This window comes from Silene latifolia, chromosome 11 (genome assembly GCF_048544455.1).
Source record: "Silene latifolia isolate original U9 population chromosome 11, ASM4854445v1, whole genome shotgun sequence".
Taxonomy (NCBI): Eukaryota; Viridiplantae; Streptophyta; class Magnoliopsida; order Caryophyllales; family Caryophyllaceae; genus Silene; species Silene latifolia.
This window is the reverse complement of record NC_133536.1, coordinates 55,588,216-55,606,045: the sequence shown is the minus strand read 5'-3', so window position 1 is coordinate 55,606,045 and position 17,830 is coordinate 55,588,216. Positions and strand designations below refer to the sequence as shown.

Here is a 17,830-nt window from a genome sequence, read left to right as displayed (position 1 = left end):
TACAACTATTCCCACGACAATTTTTTTTTTTAAAATTTACACCCAAATTATTTGGTCAGGTTATATTTTGCACCCAATACCATTTTCAGGCCATATTTCCGTCAAAAGTTAAACTTTTTGACGATTTTGCCTTTACTTCGTCTTTTATTAAGCATATAGGTTCTTTCTCCTCATTCATTCTCTCCTTTATTCTTCTTTCTCATTTTCCACTATTTGATTTTCCTTAAAGTGATTTGTGTAAGGTTTGCTGATGTGAATTGCAACTTCGTCTTAGAATCGCTGAATCGCCATTTAACATAAGGAAAATGCCTTTTAAATTTAAAACCCGAATTGAGAAACGCATGCTATAATACCAGGATCGTTGGTGTAATTAGGCCATGTTCTTTCTGGCTTAATTTTAACTCGTTTCATTTTTGCTCAGCCCTATTTAGTTCAGTTGAGTTTTTTTTTATTTTAATTCAACCCATCTCTTCTCAAATTAACTCTTACCTAAGCTCTATTTAATTTAGCTCAGTTCCATTCAATTAAGTTCACTTTGTAAAAGAAATATCTTCTCAGTTGGAAATATCTTCTCAGTTATTCGTTTCTATAATTTAGCTCCGTATATATTTATAATTTAGGAATACATCGTTCCGTATCTGTTTGTAATTAGGCATGTCTTCCGTAGCAATCCTTGTAATCCTAGCTTATCTCTACTATATATATTGTACTCATCCTTCATGTATTATTATGCAATTCAATAATATTCAACTGTTCATAATTCTATCGCACTTCAGCTCGGCTTCATTAAGTTCAATTCAGCTCCTTTGAGCCGAAAGAATAGGGCCTAGACCAAAACCCCAACTGCCGAGAAGTTGATGTGAAGTTTGTCTTTGGGCAACTCCAAAACACGCTAATATGTATTTGCTACAGCAACAATGAACAATCAAAACTTGTTTATCAATTCAACCAATGTCGTTTGCATACTTTAAACTCAAAACTAATTTTGAATCAGATATATTCGAATCTGAAGATTGTGACACAATCCTGAATTTAATCTCTTTTTGAAACCTGGATCTTTTAAGGGCAATTTATACATGATGTTTGTCTAGTACTCAAAACATGAAACATGTTTAGGGACTATCAAGCGGCTCTATTTTAACGTGATAAACTTTTTAATGGTGAAAATGGGAAAAATTAAATTGGATCGTCAAAAATTTTGAATTTTGACGGAAATATGGCCTGAAAATGGTATTGGGTACAAAATATAATCTGAACAAATAATTTGAGTGTAAATTTAAAAAAAAAAAATTGACGTGGGAGTAAGGGTAAAAAAGTGGATTAAGCGTGAGTGTAATTGATAATTTACTCTTATAATTATTGTACAGTAAGATATTTCCATAAATCAAATAAGTATTATATTAATATTTAATTAAGTTATTTTATGGAAATTAAGTTGGTCCATTGTATGGTGGAATTTACCTAGGACTCTGTTTCCACTATTATCTCCCATAAGTTACCACTCACAATTTAGGAAACTGTTCAGTTGACTCTTTGATGGCAAGAGTCTATATAAGGGGAACATATTTATTCTGATTGAGGTTCACCAAGCCTACCTCATTAAAAAATACACCATCTAAATTGTGAGGCTGAGGGATTGGAAGCCAAGTCAGATTTAGGGCATAAGAAATTGGGTTATTCACTAAGACAGATTAATAATTTCAAGCAATGGCTGGAGGTAAGTAATCGATCTCTTTTATCGCTTCCGCATTCAGTTGATACATGTTCATTATGAGACTAGAACATGTTAATTTTAGACTATAACACTTACAGTTGGTATCAGAGCGAGTAATCGTCTCTGCCTTGCTTAATTAAAAATTTCACCGTCTTGTTGAATATTTTGTATTCAATAGGTTAGATATAATTCTGCCTTATAATTGGGAAATTTGTATTACTGCGGCTTTATTTGGATATACAATTTGGTTTTTATTTTGGGCGTCTTATTGCTAGCACGTCCACCATCATATATTGTATAATTAATTGATTGTCTCTCAGTCATTTTTATTGCGTCACTAATTCCACCTTTCTTATCAAGGAGTTGCTTTGAGTTTGCTGATGACAATCATGTGCCCCTTATAAATCTTGCACTGTTGGTTTTATTAATATGAGCAGCAAATCTCGATTTATGGGTAGAGTATCTTGCATATAAGTTTTGCAGGCTTTTGCGGGTATCTCATTCCTAGTTTCATTGTGTATGCATTGGTCTTGTGAATAAATTATTGTACACATGCTGAATGTATTTAAGTTTTTACCGCAATTACTTATTTACTTTCTATGCGTGTTCATATGGAGGGAGACCGATGAAATCTTTTTGGTCATGTAATTTTTTCTTATATACATAGGGTTTGGTATATAAATTAAAGTATTTTAATGTCGAGTGGTTCAAAATTTTGATAGTTAGAGTTTAGCCACAGCATCTCTAATTAATCGAAATTTTATTTAGGGATCACATGTGGAAACTAGACGTTATTTGTGATTAGTCGTATGTAATATAATGAGACTTACTCACAGTAATCTTATTATATGTATTTGTATGACTAATTAGGATGATATATTGAATCTTGTTTCTTAATCTACCCACAGGAGTTAAGAGATGCATATGGTTTGATAGTATTGTCATAAAGTTAAATTTTTTATGTATCTAATTGAGTAGAACTTTAGCCCACAGGCAAGTTTTATGTCACTAGATTTCATATTTGAGCATGATTTACATTGGTAAAACATGATAAATTTTAAAGTCTCTATTTTTTGTAATAAGCATGTTATTTATTATATTTGTAGCAATTTTACCTGGGAGTTCTATTGATGTTAAATTTGACATTCCTGAATTGAATGGTGATAATTATAAGGTCTGGAAAGAGAGAATGCTACTGCAGTTGGGATGGTTAGATATTGATTATGCTATTCGGAAAGACGAACCACCTAAAGTAACTAAAGAAACAACTGATCTTTATGAAAAGTGGGAGAAATCTAATCGTCTCTCTATTATGTTCATAAAGACCAGAATGTGTGCTAGTATTCGTGGTTCTGTCGATCAGCATACTAAAGTTAAAGATCTAATTAAGGCCATCGATGAGCAGTTTGCAACTTCTGATAAAGCTCTTGCTAGTACCTTAATAATGCAGTTTTCATCTTTGAGGCTCACCGAGACTAAAGGTGTGCGTGATTATATCATGCGCATGAGGGATATTGAAGCCCAACTTAAGACTTTGGAAGTTACCATGTCTGACACTTTCCTTGTGCACTTCATTTTATGCACTCTTCCTCTAAAATATGCTCCTTTTTAAGATCTCTTACAACACACATAAGGATAAATGGTCAATTAATGAACTTATGGCCATGTGTGTTCAAGAGGAGGGCAGACTGTTAATGGAGGAAGGTGAAAAGGTGAACCTTACTGTTGCTTCTTCTTCAAAGCGGCAAAAGGGTCACACTAAAGATAAGGGAAAGGGAAAGATTTCAGCTGAGCCAGCCATTAAGAAGGAGTCTACGGGTTTCTTCTGTAAAAAGAAGGGACACATGAAGATAGACTGCATTAAGTTTAAGGCTTGGCTAAAGAAGAAGATAATTTTCATGCGTTTGTTTGTTATGAATCTAATATGGTTAATGTTAATCATAATACATGGTGGATTGATTCTGGAACTACAATTCATGTTTCGAATACCTTGCAGGGTATGACAAACCTAAGGAAACCAGTGGCCAGTGAACTTTCAATCTATTCAGGAAACCAGATTAGTTCACATGTGGAGGCCATTGGGACATGCAGTTTAATATTAAGTAGTGGTTTTATTTTACATTTGGAAAAGACATTTTATGTTCTGAATTTCTCTAGAAATTTGATTTCAGTATCAAGACTTGTACCTTTGGGTTTTACCTTTAATTTTTCAGACTATGGATTCAGTATTCTCATAAATTCTGAAATTATTGGTTATCGTATTTTGTCTGATAATTTATATCGTCTTGAACTGCAAAATAATATTACTCATAATTCTATGCATGTCAATGCTGGTTTAAAACGTTGTATTATGAAAGAGAATTCCTCTATTTTGTGGCACCGGAGATTGGGACATATCTCCATTGAGAGGGTAAAAAGATTAGTAAAGGATGGAGTACTTGATACTTTAGACTTTACTGATTTTGATACTTGTGTTAGTTGCATTAAGGGTAAGCAAACTAACATGTCTAAGAAAGGTGCAAAGAGGAGTTCTAGCCTATTAGAAATCATACATACGGATATTTGTTGTCCGGACATGAAAATGATCCAAAATATTTTATCACCTTTATTGATGATTACTCACGTTATATGTATCTTTACTTACTTCGTTCTAAGGATGAAGCTTTTGATGCCTTTAAATTGTTTAAGGCTGAAGTAGAGAACCTATGCGGTAAGCGCATTAAGATTGTGAGATCTGATAGAGGTGGTGAATATTATGGTAGATACACTGAGAATGGACAAGCACCTGGTCCATTTGCTAAATTTCTTCAAGAGCATGGGATTGTTGCCCAATACACTATGCCTGGTTCTCCAGATCAGAATGGTGTAGCAGAAAGAAGAAATAGGACATTAATTGAGATGGTGCGTTGTATGAGAAGTAATGTTAAACTTCCTTTATTTTTATGGGTTGATGCTCTTAAGACGGCATCGTATATATTAAATCGGGTTCCTTCCAAGGCTGTGTCTAAGACACCTTTTGAATTATTTAAGGGATGGAAACCGAGTTTGAGACATATACGCATTTGGGGATGCCCGTCAGAAGTGAGAGTGTATAATCCACAAGAAAAGAAACTTGATCCAAGGACTATTAGTGGGTATTTCATTGGATATGCCGGAAAGTCTAAGAGTTATAGGTTTTATTGTCCATCTCATAGTACAAGGATTGTGGAATCACGAAATGCTAAATTTCTTGAGAATGACTTGATCAGTGGGAGTGACCTAATTCAGGACATTGTCCTGGCCACCCTTTGATTCAAGTGACAGATTGGTTGTCATTCACACTCCTCAAGTTCAATCGAGTGTTACACAACCAGTGATAGAAATTCCACAAAATGTCGATGAAAATATGGTAGATCATAATGAGGAAGAGGTTCACCATGAGGATGAACAAGTTCCATTAAGAAGATCTATTCGTGAAAGGAGATCGGCTATTCCTGATGATTATGAAGTATATCTATAAGAATTGGATTATAATGTTGGAGCTGATAATGATCCTATGTCGTTTTCACAAGCCGAAAGTTCTACAGATTCTAACTTATGGATGAATGCTATGAAACATGAGATGAATTCTATGGTATCTAATGGAGTTTGGGATCTCGTTATATTGCCTGATGGTGTAAAGCCTATTGGGTGCAAGTGGGTCTATAAGACTAAAAGAGATTCACTTGGAAACATCGAGAGACATAAGGCAAGACTCGTTGCTAAAAGATTCACTCAAAGGGAAGGAATTGACTACACAGAGACTTTTTTCTCCTGTATCAAAGAAAGATTCTTTTCGAATTGTCATGGCATTAGTAGCTCATTTTGATTACGAGTTACATCAGATGGATGTGAAAACAGCATTTCTCAATGGTGATTTAGAGGAAGAGGTTTATATGAAACAACCTGGAGGATTTTTCTCTAAAGATGGTGAGCATTTGGTTTGTAAGCTAAATAAGTCCATATACGGTTTAAAACAAGCTTCCCGCCAATGGTATAAGAAATTCCATGAAGTTATTTCTTCATTTGGTTTCGAAGAAAATATAACAGATCAATGTATATATCTTAAGGTCAGTGGGAGTAAAGTTTGTTTTCTAGTGTTGTATGTGGATGATATTTTGCTAGCAACCAATGATAAAGGGTTGCTACATGAGGTGAAACAATTGCTTTCAAGTAATTTTGATATGAAGGATATGGGTGAGACATCTTATGTCATTGGCATTAAGATCCATAGAGATAGATCTCGAGGCATTTTGGGGTTGTCTCAAGAGGCCTATATCAATAAAGTACTTGAAAGATTCAGGATGAAAGATTGTTCACCAAGTGTAGTACCAATTGTGAAAGGTGACCGGTTCTGCTTGGACCAGTGTCCTAGGAATGACATTGAAAAAGAACAAATGAAGAATATTCCATATGCTTCAGCTGTTGGTAGCATTATGTATGCTCAGGTCTGTACTAGAACTGACATTGCATATGCGGTTGGAGTTTTAGGAAGATATCAGAGTAACCCAGGACTTGATCACTGGAAGGCTACAAAGAAAGTGTTGAGATACCTTCAAGGTACTAAGGATTACATGCTTATGTTTAGACGGACTGAGAATCTTGAAGTAGACTCCGACTACGCTGGTTGCATAGATTCACTTAAATCCACATTAGGATATGTGTTTATGCTAGCTGATAGAGCTGTGTCATGGAGGAGTGTGAAGCAAATCTTGTGATGCGTGTCCTAAATATGATGTTTTACACCCTATTTTACACACATTTCAGAGCTCAATTATGTAGTTTATGTTACTATTTTCCCTATTTCCGTCTACTTTCGTGTTTTTGTGTAATATTGCAGAAATGTGAAGAATCCAGCGGAAATCGAGCCGAATCCATCCCCGAATACCTAACATTGCATTTGACATGGAGTAAAGACTCGGGAAGCAAACTTGGTGCGCGTATCGAGGCCTGAAAGACAACTTTACGAGGCTTTTGGAGCAAAGTACCAGCTAATGCAGTCGATCGACTGACCCACATGGTCGATCGACCAGGGCGCGATTCCTAAATAAGATCAGAAGCTACTGTTTACTGAGGTTTGGTTGATCGACTGGTCCTTGTGGTCGATCGACCACACCGTGTTTTTGCCGTGAAAAGAAAAGACGAGAATTAGAAAGCCCATTGTAATTAGGTTTTAGGAATAAAAGTTACGTGATACTTCTATATAAAAAAACTCCTTCCTGCTACTAGAATCATCGAATTAATTAGGGTTCATCAGAAAAAGGTTGAATTTTGTTTATTCCATTAGTTTAGAATAATTTTCGTCAAATAAAGTTTACTTTCCGCATTTGGTTTTGGTCTTTCCTCTTCAATTCTTCTTACGGTATTCTTCTGTTCTTTTGTTCAGTTTCGTTGCTTTAATTCGTTCATAGTTTAGAATTGCTAGTGTAGATTTCCCAAAGCCAAATTATCGTTTCATGTTAGTTATTTATTTAGTTAATTTAATTATGAATTCGATTGCTTTATTTGTTAATTTTATTGTTGTTATTATCACCATCATGAGTAGCTAAATCCTTCGTGCTAAGATGTAGGGGATCTGTAGGTTAGATGGTTTCGACTTAGGCGACCTGTTATCGAGCTCTGGTCGATCGACCGACCTACATGGTCGATCGACCGACCTACATGGTCGATCGACCACCGCGTGTTAGACTAGCTACGTCTTATTTAATTTAATTGCTATATTTGGCGAATCGAGTGCACGCGACTAGTTGAATGCCTGGGAATTGACCGACCCGACAGATCGAAAGATGGGAAGGGAAATAGACTACCTAATTAAGACGACTAAATTAATGAGATCGAGAGATAAGTTAATTTAGGCTTTAAGTATCATTAATCAAGAGCGAAAGTTAGTATTACTGAGACTTAGGGACCCGTAGCTTAGGCCGAAAGGTTGCTACCTGTTAAATTGGACCGAGAGGACTTTTTATTTTCCCGTCTAACATGCCTAAAACAGTTTGCTTAGAGTTGCCGCCGTCAAAACTGCAGTGAACCGACCATCTTAGCATCCCTTTTCATATTTTTTTTCATCTATTTTCATCTATTGCTCATTTATTTGTTTTAGTTCAGTTTTTATTATTGCCTCCAGTCATAGATTTATTCAAATCAAACCCCCCCTCACAACTGTTACTTTAGACTAAAATTAGACAACTATTGATTGCATCGCCTCTCTGTAGTTCGACCCTACTGCCACTAGCTATAGTAGTAGTTTGGATTATAAATTTATCTTTGGTACTCTACGACGGTATCACCTTGACGGCTACTTCTACTATGGAGGCTGAGTTCGTATCTTGTTTTGAGGCTACCTCACATGGTGTTTGGTTGAAAAGTTTCACATCTGGGCTTAGAGTTATTGACTCTATTTGTAGGCCACTGAGAATGTATTATGATAATTCAGCTGCTGTGTTTATGGCTAAGAATAATAAAAGTGGAAGTCGAAGTAAACACATTGACATAAAGTATCTAGCCATAAAGGAGCGTGTTCAGGAAAAGAAAGTAAGTGATCATTGAACACATTAGCACGGATTTGATGATTGCAAATCCCTTGACTAAAGGCATGCCAATTAAGACTTTCAAGGATCATGTAGTGAGAATGGGACTTGGTTCCATTATGTAGTACATTCATTAAGTTTTTGTAAGAAACTTTTATTAAGTTGGATATTTTCTCTTTTGAATTTATATGCGCATTTTTATAAAGTAATGTTGAGAAATATCATTTTGTTTGAACCTCGAGTAAACGTGGGGTTTACTCATTAAGTTAAATGTGTGTGGTGTGAGTGACTTGATATATTGTGATACATGGAAGATTAATTCTTGCTCTAAGAGAATTCGTCGCCATGATCCATATGTTGTGTCTCTTGTTAAATGGACCAAGTGGGAGAATGTAAGATATTTCCATAAATCAAATAAGTATTATATTAATATTTAATTAAGTTATTTTATGGAAATTAAGTTGCTCCATTGTATGGTGGAATTTACCTAGGACTCTGTTTCCACTATTATCTCCCATAAGTTACCACTCACAATTTAGGAAACTGTTCAGTTGACTCTTTGATAGCAAGAGTCTATATAAGGGGGGAACATATTTATTCTGATTAAGGTTCACCAAGCCTACCTCATTAAGAAATACACCATCTAAATTGTGAAGTTGAGGGATTGGAAGCCAAGTCAGATTTGGGGCATAAGAAATTGGGTTATTCACTAAGACGGATTAATAATTTCAAGCAATGGCTGGAGGTAAGTAATCGATCTCTTTTATCGCTTCCGCATTCAGTTGATACATGTTCATTATGAGACTAGAACATGTTAATTTTAGACTATAAAACTTACACATTCTACATACATGAAGTTATAATTCAGTATAGAATAACATTTAATCAATACATAGTTCAACATCTTTCTCGAGGTTAGTAAACGGAACACCGGGAGACCTTTTTACACTCACTCGAGGTATTCGACATGCAGACCCATTTTGGCAAGATCCCTACAAAAAAGCAGTGATCTTAGTTCTATTGATATTGGTATTATAATTGGACCGCGGGTGGAGAAAATTTCATTTCTTACCTTTGCGGATGACACTATCATTTTTGCTAAAGCATCTATCCCGCGTTGTAGAACCATTAAGTCTATTTTAGATAAATTTTGCACAATATCGGGACAATTTGTTAATTTTGACAAATCGACTTTTCAATGCACTAGAAATATTGATCGTTATTGTCGGGAATCCTTTAGAGGAATTTTTCGTATGAACTAGGAAGCTCATTTGGACAAGTATTTAGGATGCCCTATAATTGATTGCAGAGTAACTAAAAATACGTTCGATAGTATTATTCAATCTTCTTGCACTCAAATATCGAAATGGAAAGCGAATTTATTATCGCAAGCAGGTAGATTGGTTCTTGTCAATGGTAATTTAGCCGTGAAGGGAACTTTTCAAATACAACACTTCCTTCTTCCTTCATGGATCCATAATAAATTAGATAAAATTAATAGAGACTTTTTGTGGAATAAGAATCTTTCCCACCGTTCTCCTAATTTGATTAGTTGGCATAAAGTTTGTTTACCAAAGTTGTTTAGCGGACTAGGAATTAAGGGGGCGTTTGGTTCGGGAAAGGGAAAGGGAATCGAATCAGGAAAGGGTTACAAAGGGAAAGGAGTGGGATACCCTTTGATAATTGTAGTTGTTTGGTTTAAGAATTAAGATCCATAAAATAAATATAAAAAATACTCGTATCAGTGATTTTAAACACCAAAACCCACGACCATCAAACCTGAAAAAACTAACCCCTCTACAACTCTTGCTGGCGACCACCTTTACTCTGTCGCCGACAACCTCATTTTGCGCCGGCATTGACAACCACCTCTATGCCAGATCGACCACCAACCACCGACATCCTCACCAAACTCAATCCACCCACGTATCATACCACATAAATCACCACCCACCCTCGAAGGGGTCGTCTTACTAGGTGAGTAAAGGGGGTGCGACGCGATAGTGGTGATGGTTATAACAGTAGTGGAGGGCAACGCCGACGATGGCACGAGGACGACGATGATGGGGCGGAGAAGATGAAGCCAGGTGGTGGTGATAATTTTGGCATCGTTTGAGGCAGTCACTAGTATATGGTGCCAAGTGTTGATGGTGTCATGGTGGGTTTAGTGGTGGTGGGTGTTAAGAGGTGCAGACGGCAAGGTTGCCATCGTGGTGGCCTGGTGGTGGTGGGTGTTAGAGGAGGTGACAGCGACGGCGAGGAAGTGGGGTCCAACAACAGGGAGGCTATTGTGGTGTTTTCAGTTAAGAGGTGGTGAGTGACAATGTGGTGGATAGGTAAGTGAGTTGGAGGGGAAAGGGAATCCATTCCCTTGGGGGGTAAGGAGTAAGGAATTAGAGGAGGTTGAGGGTAAGGAATGGGATTCCATTCTCTTTGTTTGTGTCAAACAAACATCAACAAAGGACATCACTAACTTTGATTCCCTTACCCTTTCTTGAATATCCCCAACCACAGAGTCCCTAAATCTTTTGAAGTGGCTAATAAAACTCTTCAAATGAAACTTTTGTGGAAAATCCTTATGGATAAAGAAAGTATATGGGTGAAAGTGATAACTAAAAAATACTTGAGAAATTGTTCACTTGTTGATCATAAGCCTAATTCTGTCTCTTATTGGCAATGGCATAAACTTATGAGTCTTCGGACTCCGTTTAGAAAAGGGTTGAGAAGACAGGTAGGTAGTGGTAGCAAAATTAAATTTTGGTCTGATAACTGGGTATTTTCTTATCCTCTTACCAACAATATTGATGTTGATAGTACTCGTGACCTTAATCTTTTGGTTAAAGATTTCATAACCCCTAATAGACAAATGGGATGTTACAAGTTAGCCGACTTAGTAGATAACGATATTGTTAATCAGATAACTAATATTCCACTACTGCATGATGATATTACAGATACTCTCATTTGGGAGTTGTCTGTGGATGGAAATTTCTCCACCAAAACAGCAACATGGTTAGCACAAGGTTTGTTCGACCAAAGTCTTAAAAAATGTGAATTTTACCGGATTTGGAAATTGAATATATCTCCAAAGTTTAAATTTTTTCTTTGGAAAACTTGTGTTGGCGGCCTCCCTACGAAAAGATAGGCTACTTAAAAGTCATATTAATGTCCCACCTCATTGTGTTTTGTGCAACCATCCTGTTGAAAACAGGGATCATATCTTTTTCGAATGTCCCTTGATTGGTTTAGTTTTCAAAGATATGAACATTATTAACTTTAACAATTTTTTAGCAATTTATGATAATATTTCAAGTCAAAGTTTTCTAATGAAACTCAATTATCTCAAAGACTTAATTCCAAAAATTGAATTTATTAAAATCATTTTTATTTGGTGGAATGCATGGTTTTATAGAAATGACATTATCTTTAATAATGTTCATTTTAATATCAGCAAACTTAATCTTTTATGCGGTAATAATATTAAGATCTTGAATGAGTCTATGCATAAAGATTTCAACAATCCTAAGAAAGACGAGTCAGGTAAAAATACCACTAGTAAGGAAGATATATGGTGGGAAAAACCTTAGAATGAGTTTTTAAAGCTAAATTTTGATGGATCAAAAATAGATGGGAAAAGCTGTCTTAGGATATTCTATAAGAGATCATAATGGTAAAGTCATTTTGTTAAGAACAAAAAAAAAAATGCGAATCTAATAGTACTCCTTCCTATTCTACAAAACCTTCCCTCTTTCCTTTTTCATCTATTCACAATACCTTCCCTATTTCCTTATTTAATAAAGTTTTATGGGAAATTCCCACTTGTACCCCTCTGCTATAGGCTAATCCGAGTTGTACCCCTACTTTTCATGAAAGCCCATTTATACCCTTCAATTTACTAGTTATTCTCACTTATACCCCTCAAGTATAGACTAGTCTCACTTGTACCCTTACTTTTAAGGAAAGTCAACACTCCAACATCATAATACTAAGCACCGACAACTAAGACGTTAAGTGAATTCTCGCTGGTCATTATGAAGCGAGGAAGAAGTGTTAAGTACCCTTACGTACGATGTTAAGGGCTATGTAAACAATATGATACTTTAATTGAAATATTTGTTTTCTCCCCAACAAACATCGTTTTCCCCTCCAAATTCATTTTTATATGCCTCCACTTCATCTTCAACGTTCATGTTTTACCCTTTTACCACACTTCATCCTCAATATTCATCATTTACTATACTTAAGGGGTATATGTGAGAATAACTAGGAAGTTGGAGGGTACAAGTGTGCGTTTCTGAAAAGTAGAGGTACAAGTGGGATTAGCTCATACCAGAGGGGTACAAGTGGGAATTTCCCAAGTTTTATACTTATTTTAATCACACTACCCCACATGTGGACAACGCCCTCGGGAACTGCGTCCGCGGGATCCACACTAGGCATAATTGACTTGAGGTTCTTTCGAATCGAATTAAGACAAATTAGAGTCGCCACCAAGTTTTTTTGGGAACTTGGAACCGTTCAAGTCAACTTTACACCTTTCATCGAAAAGCATAAAGCCAATCGACTACGAGTGATTAAAGATAAAGACTTGTACCCTATATCACTTGATTTGAATGACTCTCGTAATCCAATGATATTTAGACGGATCCACAAACCATAGATCTTGAGTAAGGGGTGAGGGTACGTGTTAGGAAGCCCATAAGGACACCTAACCCCACCCGTCGATAACGGCCTCTACTAAGTCAAGTATCGGATTTCAAACAAGATCGTAGCTACTGCGATATATGATATGCAAACATCATTTTAAAACCCTAACATGTGACAACAATTTCTATGTCGTTTTAGATGAAACTAAACTAACTTTGTCAAAGTTGTAATTTAGCATGTGGGTTGATTGATCTAACAACACATAAAACGAAACAAACAAGGCTTAAGGGGAATGGGGGAGCCGTTGGGATCTATCCTATTACAACCCAGGCATTTCATGCCGACACAACAAGAAATTAAAGATACAACTCGATCTAAAATACAACGCTATACACAAAACCATACACGACACACTACACGGCCAATTCGGCCTAGGAAAACGTGCACAAGGGGGGGTGGCCCAAGGCTTACATGACTCACGGCCTTAGGTCACTCCTCATAATGTGTGCTTTCGGTTAATCTTATCGAATTAGACATAGGGCCACACACCAAAGCATGCATTAGCATAAATCGGGCCATGTCGCTTTAAACAACATGCGATTTACTATGCTCTTACATGAATTGGAGCACAACCATCTAACCAAACGAGACTAAGGTTTTTTAGAAATCATTTAACTCGATAACGGAAAATTAATTACAAACAAATTACAAAACACGACTCGATAAACAAAAATAATTACAAGATACGAAATAACGAGATAAAGATAAAAGAGAACGAGAAAAGGACTACAAAAATACGGCCAAACACGACCTACATATCCTAGTCTACCCTAATCCTTAGGTTAGATTCATTAGGTTAGATAGATTTGCAAAGCGATACGGGATGTACAATAGAGAACGATGATAAAAGAGGTCAGAAAGCTTCGCCTAAAACCGAGTGCTCTACACGGCCTAAAGGGTCGAATTAGGTCAAGTTCGCTAATTAAATTAACTCGTCGAGTGTTAATAAGAAGGTGCTAATCACGCACTCTTATACTAGCGAGAAATCATGTGAAAAGAGAGATGCATTCAATTAGATTAGAGAATTGTTGACCGATTTTAATGCTTGCGTCGAAGCACCCTAACATGTCTAATTAGGTTATTAAATCGATTTAATGTCGTCTAAATGAGTCATATGTTAACAATAAGAGGTTGAACTAACATGCGAAGGGTCCTAGGGTAGGTCGAATTGAACGAAACAAACGAGGGGTCAAAAGCGAGGAACGGAGTTAGAATTCGTTTTATTAATGCCCTACCTTGAACACGAGGATATGTAAATGAGACGGGGGATACGACCGACCGATGTGGCGAATTTATTTCCCATCTCAAGTCAACGCGGGTGTTCATGGTGGTACTTTAACTCATACTCGGACTAAACTAGTTTCATAGTTAACGATATCAAACGATAAACAAAACGATAAACAATGTAAAACGAAACAATAAAAAACAAACATAAAAAGAACGAAATAAAAGGGAGAAGAGGAGGATTTGATGCACCCTCAACCTACATGTATCGTTGACACCGTCTTGGGTCGTAATCGATCGTAGATTTTATCTCGAGAGGCCGTCGTCGACGAAGGAACAAAGCAAACAACACGTTTTTTGTAAATCTGGACAGCAACTTTCAAACTGCAATTTCTCACTCGTTTCATGGTGAAAATTAGATTTAAAAGATGTTTTGAAAACTAGAAATAGAGTAGAATAAAGATCTTAAAACAAACCCTGATCGTTCTGAACTATTGGGCACGAAAAACGAGCACAAACAGAACTAGACAGACAGGAAAAGCCGCGAAAACAGAGTGTATGACACTCTGTTTTTCGAGGGGATTCGTGTACTCTCAAGGTCAATTTGGCTCGTGAATCTTTGTCTAAGATGTAGATGGATGTTATGTGGTTAATTAGGAATAAGAAACTCGAATTTTAATGGAGATTTGAAGGGGAAACGAATTGTATTTCGAGAGAGACACAAACTGTTTCAGTTTGGATGTCTCGGTTTTGTCGAGGGTTTTGAGAGGCAATTAGGGTTTATTTCTGGAGTTTAATGCTTGTGAGTCATGGTAGTATGTATGGAGAACTTCCAGGAATGAAAGTATGGCAGAGGGGAGGTATTTATAGGGAGTTAGAATAGGGTTTAAGAGAGCAACAAGCAGTCGGGCTCGGTTTGCATAGCTGCTGTCCATCAGCTATTTCGTGGGGTTTATAGGGTTTGTATGGGGTTTTTGCTTGGTGGTTAAGCTAAGGTAATATGGGTACGATACTAGAGTATGATTTAGGGTTAATGGGCACGGGTTTAAGTGGTATTTGGAGCGGGTTTTGGACTCGGGTTTGAGCACGCAAAACAGGGGGGGCTGCTTGTGTTATTTGCGGGCTGTTTATGGAGTATTTGGGACGGGAATTGGATGGGTATCGTGGTGGGTTTAGTGATGGGTTGTTGTGGGTAATGAGGAGCAAGAATTGGGTTGGTTGTGGCGGGTTTGGGTCAAGCTTTGAAGCACACAAAACGGGTTGAAGGAGGGGAAGAGCTAACGCGGGTTGGGGTGTTTGTATGGGCTGTTTTGGTCGTGATTTGGGACGTAGGTATGAGGGTTCGAACTGGGGTTGGATGGGTAGAAGCCTAGGTTGGTTAGTGTACTCGAGATTCGTGCCAACTCGTAAAGAAAACGGGCTCAAAAACCGAGCTATAATCGAGCTCCAAAACGTGTGATTAAAACGAGTTTTCAACTTTCAAATTCGATTTTTCAAATCAAATAACACATTAAAATGAATGATTTTTCAAATCAAAAATATATTTTATTTTCAATAAAATAAATTTAAGAAAATAAATTCAAATTAAAACAATAAAATGAATTCACTTTTTTTAAAAAAAACATTTAATTTAAATATCATTTAAATTAATAAAATACTTCGTCGACAACGCTCATTCTACATCGTAAAACGAGCCCAAATAATGACAATGACAACTAAAGAATACATGTGTCCTATCATCATCGGGTGTTTGTCGGGTTCTCTATAAATTCCAATATCGACGGATACGGGTATCTAAAGAGCCCCCACTTTGACTGAGGCTTGGACAAGGCGAAAGTCAAAGTATACCCCAGTTCCCTTTCGACCTGAGGATTCCGCGGGTCGTTTATAGTCCATTAGACATGCGTATATAAGCTCGCCAGCCATAAGAAGAGATCATACCTGAAACCTCGTCGGGGATTAACTCTTGCTTCTGTTGCGTCGAATTATCATCGTTGGTCATCGACCCATAAATTGCATATATGGTGGGTTGAGCCTTATCCTCGGGCGTCTACGTATCCGTTTCTGACGGAATCAAACCCGCGTCGTAGTTCGGCAGCTGCTGACACTTGCCCAAAGTTTATCATCTGCTGGCGTTTGTCCAAAATTCATCATCTGCTGACATTTGCCCAAAATTTATCATCTGCTGGCACTTGTCCGAAATTCATCTGTTGACACTTGCCCAAAGTTTATCATCTGCTGGTAGGTGTCTAAATGGGACGGGACTTTCCGAGGAGGTTACCGCCGCTTTCATCATTTGCTTTCAGCTACAGAATTCTTCCATTTTATACTCTTGTATTGAATTGAATTATTGGTGGATGTCATCCTTTACATCTTGATAATGGTCTCTGAAGCCAACGGCTTCACAGAGCCCCCAGTTTGCAATGGCTCTAAAGTCGAAGACTTTAGAGCCCCCAGTTGAAGCATATCTTGCTACATTTGAAACACAAAAACGTACTAGCAATAATCATCACATAAGCACATTTGGATCATCGATCCTAAAATTAGATCATTTGAAAGATTGGGTCATCGACTCGAAAATTGAATTTGAAAATTTTGAATAATTGGGTCATCGACCCGAATTTTGAATTTGACATCACTTGGAATGTTGGGTCATCGACCCGAAATTTGAGTTTGAAAGACTGGGTCATCGACCCGAAATTTGAACATGTTGAAAATTTTGAATAATTGGGCTATCGACCCAAATTTTGAATTTGAAATGAATCACTTGGATGTTGGGTCGTCGACCCAAAATTTGATTTTGAACTTTGAGATTTGAACCTTGACTTGAAATGTACCACTACTTGGATCATCTATCCCATAAGTCGCAAAAAGTTTTTGAAATTTCGGAATTCTGAAATCTTTGGCATTTTGAAATCGAACCTTGACGGGTGAGCAGGAAATACGACTCAGACACTCCGTATGACCCGTAAACAAACGTGGGCGTAGCCCGCTACCGTAAAACAAAAAAGGAAAATAAAACCGTAAGTGTGCACGAGTTTTAATTCGATTATTGACTTGTTGGGGGTAGAAATGTAAATTGGCCATTCTGGCGCCAAAAAAACGGCAAATGGGAATCACAAGGCCATCGGACTTGAGACAAAGATTTCGTATGGCATGGGCGTGCTCCCGAGGGCACATGGAAATCAAGATTACTTGGCATTGACAAGGAGGATTAAACTCACAGAGCAACAACGTTGGCTTCGCCCAGACACTAAACACAGACCGATTTTATGAGAACACTTAGACATCACACATGACTTTTGTTGGGAACATTCTGTCACTCTTCTCCTCGCCTCCTTTATTTTCAGCGAGTTTCATCATTTCTTGCCACCGCCTTCTTTCTTTTCAGCGGGCTTTTACTATTTTTTCTTCCACGCCTTCTTTTTTTCAGTGGGTTTTTCATATTTTCTGTTCCCAACACAAACCCACATCTATGTGACTCAGCATCTTTGCCTAAAGCATTAGATAAAGCTCATTCTAAGACTCGATACTATTCATCCGAACCTATATCCTCATCCTAGCCTACATCGAGTGCTAAGACCTACTCAAACAAAGGTGGCTTCATTTGGACTTGGTTAAGACCCGTAAGAAACCGACA

At 37.2% G+C, this 17,830-nt stretch overlaps 1 protein-coding gene across 1 annotated transcript; it reads left to right on the top strand.

The window, feature by feature from the left end:
* The first annotated feature begins 1,707 nt into the window (after positions 1 to 1,707).
* LOC141613441 (uncharacterized) lies at positions 1,708 to 3,326 on the top strand. The gene is made up of 2 exons (XM_074432175.1): positions 1,708 to 1,717; positions 2,821 to 3,326. The coding sequence occupies exons 1-2, from the start codon at positions 1,708 to 1,710 to the stop codon at positions 3,324 to 3,326; spliced, it is 516 nt and encodes a 171-aa protein (XP_074288276.1).
* Positions 3,327 to 17,830: the final 14,504 nt, after the last annotated feature.